The 14352-nt window shown below is 47.0% G+C and overlaps 1 protein-coding gene and 1 pseudogene across 2 annotated transcripts in view; one reads left to right on the top strand and one right to left on the bottom strand.

The window, feature by feature from the left end:
- The window catches only part of PDS5A (PDS5 cohesin associated factor A), a 167873-nt gene extending 162020 nt beyond the window's left edge, over nt 1–5853 (bottom strand). The window contains exons 1-2 of one of the 2 annotated variants that reach the window (XM_008017599.3): nt 5405–5853; nt 4379–4556 (exon numbers count right to left, since the gene is read on the bottom strand). In XM_008017599.3, coding sequence (XP_008015790.1) covers nt 4379–4516 — 138 coding nt within the window. In that variant the 5' untranslated portion in view covers nt 4517–4556; nt 5405–5853. Of the gene's footprint in view, nt 1–4378; nt 4557–5196; nt 5309–5404 lie in introns of those variants that run through there. The other variant, XM_038008616.2, reaches the window with a different exon arrangement.
- Nucleotides 1690–2614, top strand: LOC140710550 (polyadenylate-binding protein 1 pseudogene; annotated as a pseudogene).
- Nucleotides 5854–14352: the final 8499 nt, after the last annotated feature.

The following is a 14352-nucleotide window of genomic DNA, read 5'->3' as shown; positions in this document are numbered from 1 at the left end:
TGTATAGCATTTCAACACTATTGCTATGCTATAATAATAAAAAACTCCCAAATTTATAAAATTACCAATAACTAAGGTTCTAATAAAAAATTAACAAAATTTCAAAAATACTTTAAGTATTGTTAAAAATCTGCATTTCCAATGAGACATAACACTTTAAACAGGGATCCGTAATAAGCACAAAGTCAAAATAGAAAGGCAGGCAGAAGAAATACAAAATCAAAAGAATTTTTCAGAAAATCAAAATTTTGGCAGTAGGACATTGAAGTTGGTTGATAGGAATGTTGATTTTAACTTCCAAAAGAATAACAAATGGATAATCTAACTCGATACTCATTCTCCACTGATATATGTACATTTATAGTTAACAGCACTTCTGATAATCTATTTTCAAACAGAAAATGTATGTAAGTAGTCATAAACTTCCTCACTATACCTTTAAAAAAATTGAGACAGGGTCTCACTATGTTGCCCAGGTCTGAACCTCCTGTGCTCAAATGATCCTCCCGCCTTGGCCCTCAAAGTGCTGGGATTACAGGCATGAGTCCCTGCACCCAGCCACAACTGTCCTTTTTTTTTTTTTCACTGTTTAAGGAATTTTTATTAAAGCAGGAATTTTATAATCCAAATTACATTTCCTTGCTCAGTTATCAATTCTGTTACTTAAAACAGAACTGACATTTTGAGCTATTCCACAGTAAAGAATTACAAAATTAAAGAAAGGAATACTTTAAATTGTTGTACTTTGCTGAAAATTATTTTTCTCAGGATCTATAAAACATTAATTTGTTTTTATATTTTATTTTTTTTTGTGGGTTTTTTTTTTTAAAAATCAGTAAGTAATCTAGGACTAATATTATGTTTGCTAGACCTGGCATTTAATTTATTTTATATTTCGCAATTTTTTTCCCTATTTAAGTTTTCCTATGTTTAGATATTTTTCTTCAGTGAAGCACAAGTTCTTTTGTGGTCTCTGATCAATTTTAAACAGTAGGAACACCGATGGCACTGTTAACTGCTTTCTGGGTAGCCTCTTTAGCTTGGTGGGCTTGTAATACAGCTAGCTTCAACAACCTTAGAACCGAGTGACTCTGGAGACTCAGACGGAGTCTTGCTCTGTCGCCCAGGCTCAAGTGCTGTGGCGTGATCACAGCTCACCACAAGCTCCGCCTCCTGAGTTCACGCCATTCTCCTGCCTCAGCCTCCCACGTAGCAGGGACTACAGGCACCCACCACCACACCCGGCTAATTTTTTGTTATTTTTAGTAGAGACGGGGTTTCACCGTGTTAGCCAGGATGGTCTCAATCTCCTGACCTTGTGATTCACCTGCCTCAGCCTCCCAAAGTGCTGGGATTACAGATGTGAGCCACTGTGCCCAGCCAAGCATATGAAGAAGTTCTGAGTTATCAATCTCCAACAACATGCCAGTGATTTTACCAGCAAGAGTAGGGTACGTGGCTTGAATAACAGGAAACAGCTGTTCACCCAACATTTGCTTTTGCTCTTGAGGGGCAGATGCCAACATGGAAGCAGTCAAAGGTTCCTGACCTTGTACATAAACAGCAGGCTATTGCATTGTAACTTGTGGCTGTGCATTAAGATGTTGCTGAGGACTGCGAACTCCCGCAGCGTATTTATACTGTGGAACGGTGCAGACAGCAGGAGTAGCTGCAGCAGATACCAGCAGACACCAGGGTGTCAATATGTATGTGAAAAATCTTGATAATGGTATTGATGATGACCGTCTCCAGAAAGAGTTTTCTCCATTTGGTACAATCACTAGTGCAAAGGCTATGATGGAGGGTGGTCGCAGCAAAGGGTTTGGTTTTCTGTGTTTCCCCTTCCCGGAAGAAGCCACTAAAGCAGTTACAGAAATGAACGGTAGAATTGTGGCCACAAAAACCACTGTATGTAGATTTAGCTCAGAGCAAAGAAGAGTGCCAGGCTCATTTCACTAACCAGTATACGCAGAGAATGGCCAAGTGTACAAGCTGTACCCAACCATGTAATCAGCCCCTACCAGACAGCACCTGGTTACTTCATGGCAGCTATTCCACACTCAGAACTATGCTGCATACTCTCCTCCTGGCCAAACTGCTCCACTAAGACCAAGTCCTCGCTGGACTGCTCAGGGTGCCACACCTCATCCATTCCAATATGCCTGGTGCTATCCACCCAGCTGCTCCTAGACCACCACTCAGTACTATGAGACCAGCTTCTTCACAGGTTCCACGAGTCATGTCAACAGAGCGTGTTGCTAACACATCAACTTTCCATTTTTTAACCAAAATTATCCAACATTAGAATTCAAGGTTTTAATATTCTTAATTTGAAAACTTAATGTTAAAGATACATAAATTGTTTAGCAGTTTTATATTTCATAATTTATCATTCTCAAAACAGTATAACTTTTAGAAGCATTAATCAAGCACCTCAATTCATATATAATCTTTAGTATCAAGATTTGTTTTATTTATTTTATTTTACTTTTTTTGAGACAGAGTTTCACTCTTGTTGCCCAGGCTGGAGTGCAATGGCGCAATCTCCGCTCACCAAAACTTCTGCCTCCCGGGTTCAAGCGATTCTCCTGCCTCAGCCTCCCAGTAGCTAGGATTACAGGCATGTGCCACTACACCCGGCTAATTTTGTATTTTTAGTAGAACTTCAGACCTCAGGTGATCCACCTGCCTCAGCCTCCCAAAGCGCTTGGATTACAGGCGTGAGCCACCGCACCGGGCCCAAGATTTGTTTTAATGAAAGGGGCCGGGCGCAGTGGCTCACACCTGTAATCCCAGCATATTGAGAGGCCGATGCGGGCAGATCATTCGAAGTCAGGAGTTCGAGACCAAAGTGACCAACACAGTGAAATCCCATCTCTACTAAAAATACAAAAATTAGCTGGGCGTGGGGTTGGGCGCCTGCAATCCCAGCTACTCGGGAGGCTGAGGCAGGAGAATTGCTTGAACCCAGGAGGTGGAGGTTGCAGTGGACCAAGACGGCACCACTGCACTCCAGCCTGGGTGACAGAGCAAGACTCTGTCTCAAAAAAAAAAAAAATAAGCCAGGTGTGGTGGCGCACGCTGGTAGTCCCAGCTACTTGGGAGGCTGAGGCAGAACAGCTTGAACCTGGGAAGTGGAGGTTGCAGTGAGCTAACACCACTGCACATAGATTTGTTTTAATGAAAGAAACTGTTGTCTTATTCCTTCCAAAAAGGCAACAAATAGCACAACCAAATTAGAGTTTGAAAACTAAGCCACATGAATATTTTAAACACTGTACTAATTAAAATGCAACATTAGGTACATTTACTGGGCTCCAAGAGCAAGAGGCCAAGCTCATTCCCTAAAATACATTTTGCCAAGTCGCCCAAGATGGAAACATTGTCAACAATGTTGCTTCCCTCACCTCCCACCAATTCTGATTGATTCTAACTCTGAAAAGTTGTTAAATCATTTCCTAGTCACTATTACCAATGCCATAGCCCTATCTGAAGATTTCAACATCTTTCACCTAGACTACTGTTCATAGTTTCCTAGCTGGACTCACTGCCTCTGGTGTTTCCCTACTCCAATCTAGCACCAATTGTGACAATCAAAATGTCTCCAGCATTGCCAAACATCTCCTGGAGGTCAAAGTTGCCCTGACTCAGAACCACTGCTTCAAGCTGATCCTACAAGAAGAGTATCACTTATCTGGTAAGATTCTGGCCACAATCTATGTCAGTGGAACAGAAACCAAAAAAACTTACAAACGTGAGGCTGAAATTTAAAACCTTAACCTTAGGACTGCCATGCTTAAACGAAATTAGCTGACACCTCATAAAAAGAGCCATAATACTCTTAAACTCCTTTGAACTATGTATAGACTTAAATCATCTTACTTTAAGCCTGAATTATGAAAAGTGTACCTTCTGTCAAAGTTTAACCACCATATATACATATTTAAGCTTCTGGACACTAGAAAATTATGCAAATTTTTAAAAAGGACTTTGCGCTTTAATCAGTCCTCCTCAGAAGTTGAAAATAGGAAACTTCTTGGGCAAATTACTGCCTACACGTAAGTGTGCAAGCCACTCTGAACAGTATTCTCATTAAATACCTCCAGAAAAAACTCTAAAAACACACAAATTCTTATGCTTGAAAACCAGGAAGTTTTTGAAAAATCACACTCTTTTTAAATTTCCCACAATGGTTATGTCCTTACAAAGCTTACTCAAAGATAACTTATCTGAGATACAACAGTACCTTTCACAGGGCGTAAGAGATCTAAAACACTTGGAACTCCAAAGGCCAGAACGAGCAGGGTAGCAATATGACAGGAGAAAGCGCCTCCTACCAAAGACATCTGAAGAGCGAACAATCCGTCCAGACGCTTACCTTCAGGCGTTTGATCATCTCGTCAGTGGTGATCTTGTCGGTGATCTCTTTTACCCCCGGAGGGTAAGCGATCTTCCCGTCGGCACTCACGACGCCACAGAGGGCAGTGGCAGGCTTGGGCTGCGCGGTGAAGTCCATCCTGGGGGACAACTTTTGGTTCACAGTCCTCTACCGGCCTCTATCGGTCAGAAAACCAAAGTTCAGCGGGAAAGGGGCGACTTTGTAACCTCTTTTTTCATTTCAAATCTTTCTAATCTGGAAAAGGCCCTTTCTCCCCGGACGCCAGGGACCCGGCAGCGGCCTTGCCACCCGCTCTTTCCCGGGGCTCGAACCCCGCCGCCCCCACCAGCCCCAGCCCAGCCAGCCCCAGGCTCACGGGGCTCCTCGGCACCAGCAGCCGCGGCCGCGGGAGGCGCCGAATAGCGCCAGGAGTTTCCCATTCCGCCTTTCACAATGAAATCCAGCCCCGAGGACCAAGGTCCGAAGTTTGGCGGCCTCAGGAGGCCGGCAAGGACCCCAAGGCCCCCGCTCGGCCGTGGGGAAGCGCCCAGTCCCGCCCGGCCAGTCCCCTCCGGGAAAGCAGACGCGAGGCCTATACGGCTCGGCTTAGGCCGCAAAACTAGGGACCCAGCGGACCCACGCGCAGCGGCGGCTCCCGGGAACAAAACGCCCTTGCCCAGCCGAGCCTCGGACCCGGGGTAGTCCCCGCCGCACTGCCGCCCCTCCCCTGTTCCGCTCCCTCACCCCCGCGGGATGGGAAAACAAGCCGCCCTCCACCCCGAGCCCCACGCCAGGAAGCGGCTGACGCGGCTCCGCACTTCACATTTTGTTCCTTCAACTTCGGCTGAGGGACCCCAGCTGCTTCTCTGGCCCCCGGCCGCTTGGCGCCTCCGGCACCGCCAAGGCCTTTCCGGCACCCCCGGGCGGCCCCACCGGGCCTCGGACCCGCGGCCCCCCCTCCGGTCTCCTCTTCCGTCCCCTCCCTCCAGCAGCCTAGGGCGGGAGCCGAGCCACCGCCGCCTTTACCTCCTCCTCATGCGGGCGGAAGGTGCATCGAGCGCCCGGGCCTCTGTCAGGTGGTTGCGCCGCCGCCCCTCGTCGGGCTGCACACAAAGCGGCTCCGCGGGTCCCGCCGCCGCCGCCGCCCGCCCGCCCGGGAGCGGCGCTGGGGCTGGCGGTGCCGAGGAGGAGCAGCCGCTGCGGGGGGAGACTCGGGGCGAGTGAGCTCTGGGCGGGGAGACAGTGCCGCTCTCCGTCTGGCCGAGGAAGAGCAGCCTCGAAGGCTCCTCCGGGAACGTGTGCGCGTGTGTCCGCCCGGGACCCCCGTAGCCCGCCCGCACGCACCTCGCGCGGGCCCGGACCGCCGACTCGGACCCGGACGCCCCTCGCAGCGGCGCGCGCCCGGCCGTCCGTGCCCCGGGTGCCGGCCCTCGCGCACACACCGGCCGGTCACGCGAGCGGCGCGAGAGCACGCGAGAGCAGCGCGCGCTCCTCGCTCCCTCCCCTTCCTCCGCCGGCCGTGCATCCGCCTCCCTCGGGCCCGAGGCGGCCGCGCGCAGGGCGGACAGCGCCGCCACCCGGTTGGCGCCAATACCTGCCGCGCGGGGCGCCTCCGGGAGGACCCGACCGGAGAGGGCGAGAGGAGGAGGAGCCCGGGTGGCGGGAAGCGAGCCCAGGTTCCCGCGGTCCTGCGAGGGCACGCGGGGCAAACAGCGCTTTATTTTTCGCAGCGGCGATGAGCTGGTGACTTTGGGGGGTCATCCTGAGGGACATAGACGGAACTGGTTGGGAGTAGTTAATTGCTCGGTGAAAATGAACTGATTTCCTCCTCAGGGAGAGATCTGCAAAGTCAAGGAAAGTTGTGCAACGGGGCACAGCGTGAGCTGCTCACTCTCGGGTCTTCTGACAGCCACCCGAGTTGCCCAGCGTCCTTAGATTTCTGAAGTTAATATTTTGAAAGCTGCAAAACATGAAAATAGCATTGGGTCGAGTCGTTCTCAAGGTATGATCTTTGGGCCACCAGGCCTCACAATCGCTTTGGGTACTGGCTGAAAACATAGGTTTCCAACTCCAAACATAAAAAAGCGAGGATCTCTGAGAGTGGAACCCAGAAATAAGCATTTATTAATTAGGTAGGTGATTCTTGTCAAAAAGGAAGAACTCATTTTTTTTAAATGTTTTAAACCTACCAAGCATTAACGTTTTCTGTCATCCAAAGGAAAAAACTATCAGGTAAAAAAAGTGCACGCAGCAGTGTTTGAGCATTTTGATGTTTGTGAAATAAATGAACGCAAGAGCATACACTTACCTATTTAAAAAAAAATCAAGAGCATACACAAAATTTCCGAAGAGGAAGTTGAAAAAAGGATACAATAATATGAAATCGCATTCAGCTCTTGAAACTGACCACTACCATAGTTTAAAATGATATTCGTTTGTTTATTCAAATTATTCTTGATGGATATCCATTGGTCTATTTTTTTCCTACATCCTTTAACGTCAACTTAAAAATAGTAAAGGTACTGCAGCTCACTGACTTGTTTTTGACGTATTACACAAGAGAGCAGTCATTGCGAATCTGACACTCCAGTTGCTGATTTGCTAGAACTGTGCCCAAAAGTCAGTGGTTTGTTCTTGGGCATTTACAGTACCAGGCAGAATCCATTTAAAATTGTCTTCATTCAAACTATTAAGTGGACCAAAAGCTGCTCTCTTTTTAGGCTCTCCCTGTCACTTTTGATATTTCTTTTTTTTTTTTTTTTTGAGACGGAGTCTTGCTCTGTCGCCCAGGCTGGAGTGCAGTGGTGCGATCTTGGCTCACTGCAAGCTCTGCCTTCCGGGTTCACACCATTCTCCTGCCTTAGCCTCCCGAGTAGCTGGGACTACAGGCGCCCACCACCACGCCAAGCTAATTTTATCTTTTTGTATTTTTAGTAGAGACAGGTTTTCACTGTGTTAGCCAGAATGGTCTCGATCTTTTGACCTCATGATCCGCCCACCTCAGCCTCCCAAAGTGCTGGGATTACAGGCATGAGCCACTGCGCCCGGCCAACTTTTGATATTTTTTTCTGTGTTACATTTAATTAAACAGCAATGATTTTATCTTTCATTCTCCTCAGTAGCTTGCCCATTATTCAATGGAGTTTTGTATATGTACATACATTTTATTTTTTTTATTATTTTATTATTTTTTGAGACGAAGTCTCACTCTGTCGCCCAGGCTCCATTACAGTGGCATGGTCTCAGCTCACTACAGCATCTGCCTCCCAGGTTCAAGCGATTCTTGTGACTCAAGCCCACAAGTAGCTGGGACTACGGGTGTGCGCCACCATACCAGGCTAATTTTTATTTTATTTTACTTTATTTTTGAGACAGAGTCTCCCTCTGTCGCCCAGGCTGGAGTGTGGTGGTGTGATCCTGGCTCATTACAACCTCTGCCTTCTGGGTTCAAGCAATTCTCCTGCCTCACCCTCCCAAGTAGCTGAGATTACAGGTGCCCGGCACTATGCCTGGATAATTTTTGTATTTTTAGTAGACACAGGGTTTCACTACGTTGGTCAGGCTGGTCTCAAACTCCTGACCTCAGGTAATCTGCCCGCCTCAGCCTCCCAAAGTGCTGGGATTACAGGCATGAGCCACCGTGCCTGGCCTTACTGGTTGATTTTGTATCTTTTCTTCTTTTTTTGACATGGAGTCTCACTCTATCACCAGATTTGAGTGCAGTAGTGTGATCTTGGTTCACTGCACCTCTCTGCCTCCCAGGTTCGAGAGAATCATCTGCTTCAGCCTCCCAAGTAGCTGGGACTACAGGCACACACCACCACGCCCAGCTTATTTTTATATTTTTAGTAGAGATGGGGTTTCACCATACTGGCCAGGCTGATCTTGAACTCCTGACCTCATGATCCAGCCGCCTCGGCCTCTCAAAGTGCTGGGATTACAGGTGTGAGCCCCTGTGCCTGGCCTATTTTATTTTTTTGAGACGAAGTCTTGCTCTGTTACCCAGGCTGTAGTGCAGTGGTGCAGTCTGGGCGCACTGCAACCTATGCCTCCTGGGTTCAAGCAAATCTCCTGCCCCAGCCTCCCAAGTATCTGGGACTACAGGCATGCGCCACCACGCCCAGCTAATTTTTGTATTTTTAGTAGAGATGGGGTTTTACCATGTTGGCCAGACTGGTCTCCAACTCTTGACCCTAGGTGATCCACCCGCCTTGGGCTCCCAAAGTGCTGGAATTACAGGCATGAGCCACTGCACCCAACCTCCACCAAGCTTTTCTTCCCCACTCAGTGCCCAAAACAATGCCTTATATTGTAGGCCTCTTTAAATAATTGTTTCACAAATGAAGGCCTGCCCTCCTGGTGGACCTTAATTTGTTTGGGGAGAAATAGACCAAAATAACAATAATACATGTATATGAAAATGAAGTAGGGAAGAGCTGGGCACGGTGACTTGCACCTGTGATCCCAGCACTTTGGGAGGGGGAGGCAGGCAGACTATTTGAGGTCATGAGTTTCAGACCAGCCTGGCCAACATGGTGAAACCCCATCTCTATTAAAAACACAAAAAAATTAGACTCAGTGGCTCAGATGCAGTGGCTCAGGACTGTAATCCCAGCACTTTGGGAAGCCGAGGCGGGTGGATCACCTGAGGTCAGGAGTTCTAGACCAGCCTGACCAACATGGTGAAACCCTGTCTCTACTAAAAATACAAAAATTAGCCAGGCACGCTGGCACATATCTGTAATCCCAGCTACTAGGGAGGCTGAGGCAGGAGAATCGCTTGAACCGGGGAGATGGAGGTTGCAGTGAGCTGAGAAAGCACCACTGCACTCCAGCCTGGGTGACAGAGTGAGACTCCCGGGAGTGAGAGAGAGTACAGATCACACATAGCCTTTTAGACCTCTGGTAGAACTGTGGCTATCCTCTGATTGAGATGGGAAGCTAATGGACTGTTTTAAGCAAAGAGGTGATCTGATGTGTGTCCTGAGTTAGGCAATGTTGGACAAACCACTTAATCCTTCTGTCCCTCATTTTCTTCATCTGTAAAACAAGGATAATAATAGTATCTTCCTCAGATGATTATCTTGAGGAATAAATATGTTAATTTATTTTTTTTCTGTCGCCCAGGCTGGAGTGCAGTGCTGTAATCTTGGCTCATCACAACCTCTGCCTCCCAGGTTCAAGAGATTCTCTTGCCTTAGCTTCCCTAGTAGCTGGGATTACAGGCGCGCACCACTATGCCCAGCTATTTTTTGTATTTTTAGTGGAGATGGGATTTCACCAGGTTGGCCAGGCTGCTCTCGAACTCCTGATGTCAGGTGATCTGCCCACCTTGGCCTCCCAAAGTGCTACGATTACAGGTGTGAGCCACTGCGCCTGGCCATAAGTTAATGTTTGCAAAGTGCCTAGAATAGTAACTCGCATATGCTAAGCTCTACATAATTTTTTTTCATAAAATGAAAAAAAAATCATTATAGCTGCTGGGTTGAAAATAGCAGTAGATATGCAAATGCGGAAGAAGGGTAGCCCGGTAGGTGTAAGACAACTATAAAAATCCCAAGGAAAAATGGTAACAACAACCATTTCTTAGAATGATAGCTAATAGAGGTAATGGCAGTAGAGGTGGTGAAAAGGGGCAGAAGAAGAAAAGAAGAGACAAGAAATCAGGGATGACAGCAGGTGCCATGTCCAGCCGCGAAGGTGGCAAGAAGAAGCCCCTGAAACAGCCCAAGAAGCAGGCCAAGGAGATGCACAAGGAAGAGAAGGCTTTCAAGCAGAAACAAAAAGAGGAGCAAAAGAAACTCGAGGAGCTAAAAGCGAAGGTGGCAGGGAAGGGGCCCCTGGCCACAGGTGGAATTAAGAAATCTGGCAAAAAGTAAGCTGTTCCTTGTGCCTGAGGAAATGATGACCCTTTATTTCATCAGTATTTAAACATCAGTATTCCCTGCCATAACATCTTTTGCCACCGATAGCTGGAATTAAGTGTTGTTTTGGAGCTGTTGTACATTTAAGAATAAAATTTTGTTAAAAAAAAAAAAAAAGAAGAAGAAAAGAAAGAAATCAAAGATGACTCTTGAAAGTTTTCAGCCTGAGTAACTAGAACCACTATCAAGATAATGAGGACTGTGCTTGGATCAGATCAGATTTAGGGCCTAAAAGATATCCATGCTATCATAAAAGTTAATTAAACAGTCACTGAGCTCCTATACTGGGTAAGGCATTTAACTAGGCACTGAGAGAATATGTTAAAAACAAAATCCGGCTGGGCATGCTGGCTCACACCTGTAATTCCAGCACTTTGGGAGGCTGAGAATGGATCACAAGGTCAGGAGTTCAAGACCAGCCTGCCCGACATGGTGAAATCCTGTCTCTACTAAAAATACAAAAAATTAGCTGGTCATGGTGGTGGGCACCTGTAATCCCAGCTACTCGGGAGGCTGAGGCAGGAGAATTTCTTGAACCCAGGAGGCAGAGGTTGCAGTAAGCCAAGATCACACCACTGCACTCCAGCCTGGGGGACAGAGTGAGACTCCATCTCAAAAAAAAAAAAAAAAAAAAAAAAAAAAAGGCCGGGCTGGGTGCCTTATACCTGTAATCCTAGCACTTTGGGAGGCGGAGGCGGGTGGATCACGAGGTCAGGAGCTCGAGACCAACCTGACCAACATGTGAAAACCTCATCTTTATTAAAAATACAAAAATTAGTTGGGCATGGTGGCACGTGCCTGTAATCCCAGCTACTCAGGAGGCTGAGATAGGAGAATCACTCGAACCCAGGAGATGGAGGTTGCGGTGAGCCAAAATTGCACCACTGCACTCCAGCCTGGGTGACAGAGTGAGACTCCATCTCAGAAAAAAAAACCATGACAAAGTCCCTATGCTTTACAGGATCACAGTCTATTGGAGGAACTGGAGACATACATCTAATCCCAATTTGAGACAAGCCTGCGATATGTTTTTGTTTTTGGTTTTGTTTTTGATTTTGTTTTCTGTTTGAGAGGGAGTCTCACTCTGTTGCCCAGACTGGAGTACAGTGGTGCAATCTTGGCTCACTGAAACTTCCACCTTGCAGGTTCAAGCCATTCTCCTGCCTCAGCCTCCTGAGTAGCTGGGATCACAGGCATGCACCACCAAAACCAGCTGATTTTTGTATTTTTAATAGGGATGACAGGATTTCATTATTTTGGCCAGGCTAGTCTCAAACTCCTGACCTCAAGTGATCTGCCTGCTTCAACCTCTCAAAGTGCTGGGATTACAGGCACGAGCCACCGCGCCTGGCCACTGTGATGTGTTTTATATTGGAGATGTGAACCACATGGTCTGGGAGCCTGGAAAAGCGATGCTAGGGAGCTTCACAAAGGAGGCATTTGAGGCTAGTCCTTGAAGAATGAGTTGCAGCGAATAGTTGTTGTGGAGAGAATAGCTAATAAACGTAACCACAGGGTAAAACACAAAAAACAACAGCCGGGCCACGGTGGCTCACCCCTGTAATCCCAGCAGTTTAGGAAGCAGAGGCAGGCAGATCACTAGGTCAGGAGTTTGAGACTATCCTGGCCAACATGGTGAAACCCCCATCTCTACTAAAAATACTAAAATTAGCAGGGCCTGGTGGCGTGTGCCTGTAATCCCAGCTACTCAGGAGGCTGAGGCAGGAGAATCGCTTGAACCTGGGAGGCGGAGATTGCAGTGGGCTGAGATCGCACCACTGCACTCCAGCCTGGTAACAGAGTGAGACTCTGTCTCAAAAACAACCAACCAACCAACAAACAAAAAAAACACACAAAAAAACCACACAAGGCTTAGAAGTGATTTAATCCAATTTGTTTTGGAGGAAAAAGTTTTAATAATCCCAGCACATTGGAGGGGCCAGGGCAGGAGGATGCCTTGAGCCCAGGAGTTCAAGAACAGCCTGGCCAACATGACAAAACCCTGTCTCTACCAAAAAAATACAAAAATTAGTCTACAGGCACATATCCATAGTCCCAGCTACTTGGGAGGCTGAGGTGGGAGAATCCCTTAAGCCTGGGAGGCGCAGGTTGTAGTGAGCCAAGACCATGCCACTGTACTCCCAACTCCAGCCTGGACCCCAGAGCAAGACATGGTCTCAATTAAAAACAAAAAAAAGAGTTTTCTGTGGTTAATAATTGCACAAAGGGGTGGCTTTGTGAGTCTTTATTCTACCCCCCACATAATTTCAATCAGTGTCCCCCTCACACACACATTCAATTATATAATCAATGTACAAAATTGCGTCCAGTGCAATTTGAGGACAAACTCCGACCCCCAATTTCACTACAACTCCTTCTATATATAAATTCTAGAGCTCCTGACCAACTTGGCAAAACCTCATCTCTACTAAAAAAAAAATATATGTATATATATATATATATATATGCAAAAATTAGCCTCGTGGGGTGGTGCACACCTGTAGTCCCAGCTACCTGGGAGGCTGAGGCATCAGAATTGTATGACTCTGGGAAGCAGGGGTTGCAGTGAGCTGAGATTGCACCACTGCACTCCAGCCTGGGCAACGGAGAAAGACTCTGTCTTAAAAAAAAAAAAAAAAAGAAAAAGAAAAAAGACCTGAGTATGGCGGCTCACGCCTGTACGCCCAACACTTTGGGAGGCCGAGGCAGGTGGATCACCTCAGGTCAAGAGTTTGAGACCAGCCTGGCCAACCTGGTGAAACCTCGTCTCTACTAAAAATACAAAAATTAGCTAAGCAGGGTAAAGGGCACTTGTAATCCCAGCTATTCGGGAGGCTGAGACATGAGAATCACTTGAACCTGGAAGGCAGAGGTTGCAGTGAGCTGAGATCGTGCCATTGCACTCCAGCCTTGGCGACAGAGTGAGACTCTGTCTCAAAAAAAAAAAGAAAAATAGCGCGGTGGCTCAAGCCTGTAATCCCAGCACTTTGGGAGGCCGAGACGGGTGGATCATGAGGTCAGAAGATCGAGACCATCCTGGCTAACGCGGTGAAACCCCGTCTCTACTAAAAAAATACAAAAAACTAACCAGGCGAGGTGGCGGGCGCCTGTAGTCCCAGCTACTTGGAGGCTGAGGCAGGAGAATGGCATGAACCCGGGAGGCGGAGCTTGCAGTGAGCTGAGATCCCGCCACTGCACTCCAGCCTGGGCGACAGAGCCAGACTCCGTCTCAAAAAAAAAAAATAATAAAAATAAAAAAAAAAAAAGAAGGAGGAGGAAGAAATTCTAGAGCAAAAATCTAGGGCAGTTCTGTCCAACATAAATTTCTGCAGCAATAGAAATGTTCCACACATACATTGTCCAAAATAGTAGCCACCAGCCATACGTGACTGTACAGCACTTGGAAAGTGGCTAGTGCCACAAGAGAAGTGAATTTTTAATTTAATTTGATTTTGATTATTTTCTTTTGTTGTTGTTATGAGACAGTCTCACTCTGTCACCCAGGCTGGAGTTCAGTGGCACAATCTTGGCTCACTACAACCTCCGCCTCCCAGGTTCAAGTGATTCTCCTGCCTCAGCCTCCTGAGTAACTAGGATTACAGGTGCCCGCCACTACCTAGCATATTTTTGTATTTTTAGTAGAGATGGGGTTTCCCATGTTGGCTAGGCTGGTCTTGAACTCCTGACCTCAAATGATCCACCCACCTGGGCCTCCCAAAGTGCTGGGATTACAGGCGTGAGCCACTGAGCCTAATCCTAAATATTTTCAAGTATGAAAAAAACTGCAGGTATAAGTGACATGGATAAATCTTAGTGACATAAAGTTCAAAAGCAAGGTTCAGGATAGTGGTTACCCTTAGAGTACGAGGAGAAGCAGGGAACACAGTGGGACAACATGGGAAAATGAATATATTGGTAGATGTATTCTGTTAAAGTTTTATTCTTGGGCAAGATGGTGATTTCACATATGCTAACTATGCTAAAGAATGAATGGGTGAATGACTAAAGGCAGCCAATGGACTAATGAGGGATGTGTTCGTAACCCAAGAA

This window comes from Chlorocebus sabaeus, chromosome 27, assembly GCF_047675955.1.
Source record: "Chlorocebus sabaeus isolate Y175 chromosome 27, mChlSab1.0.hap1, whole genome shotgun sequence".
Taxonomy (NCBI): Eukaryota; Metazoa; Chordata; class Mammalia; order Primates; family Cercopithecidae; genus Chlorocebus; species Chlorocebus sabaeus.
This window is presented reverse-complemented; position numbering and strand designations above follow the sequence as displayed.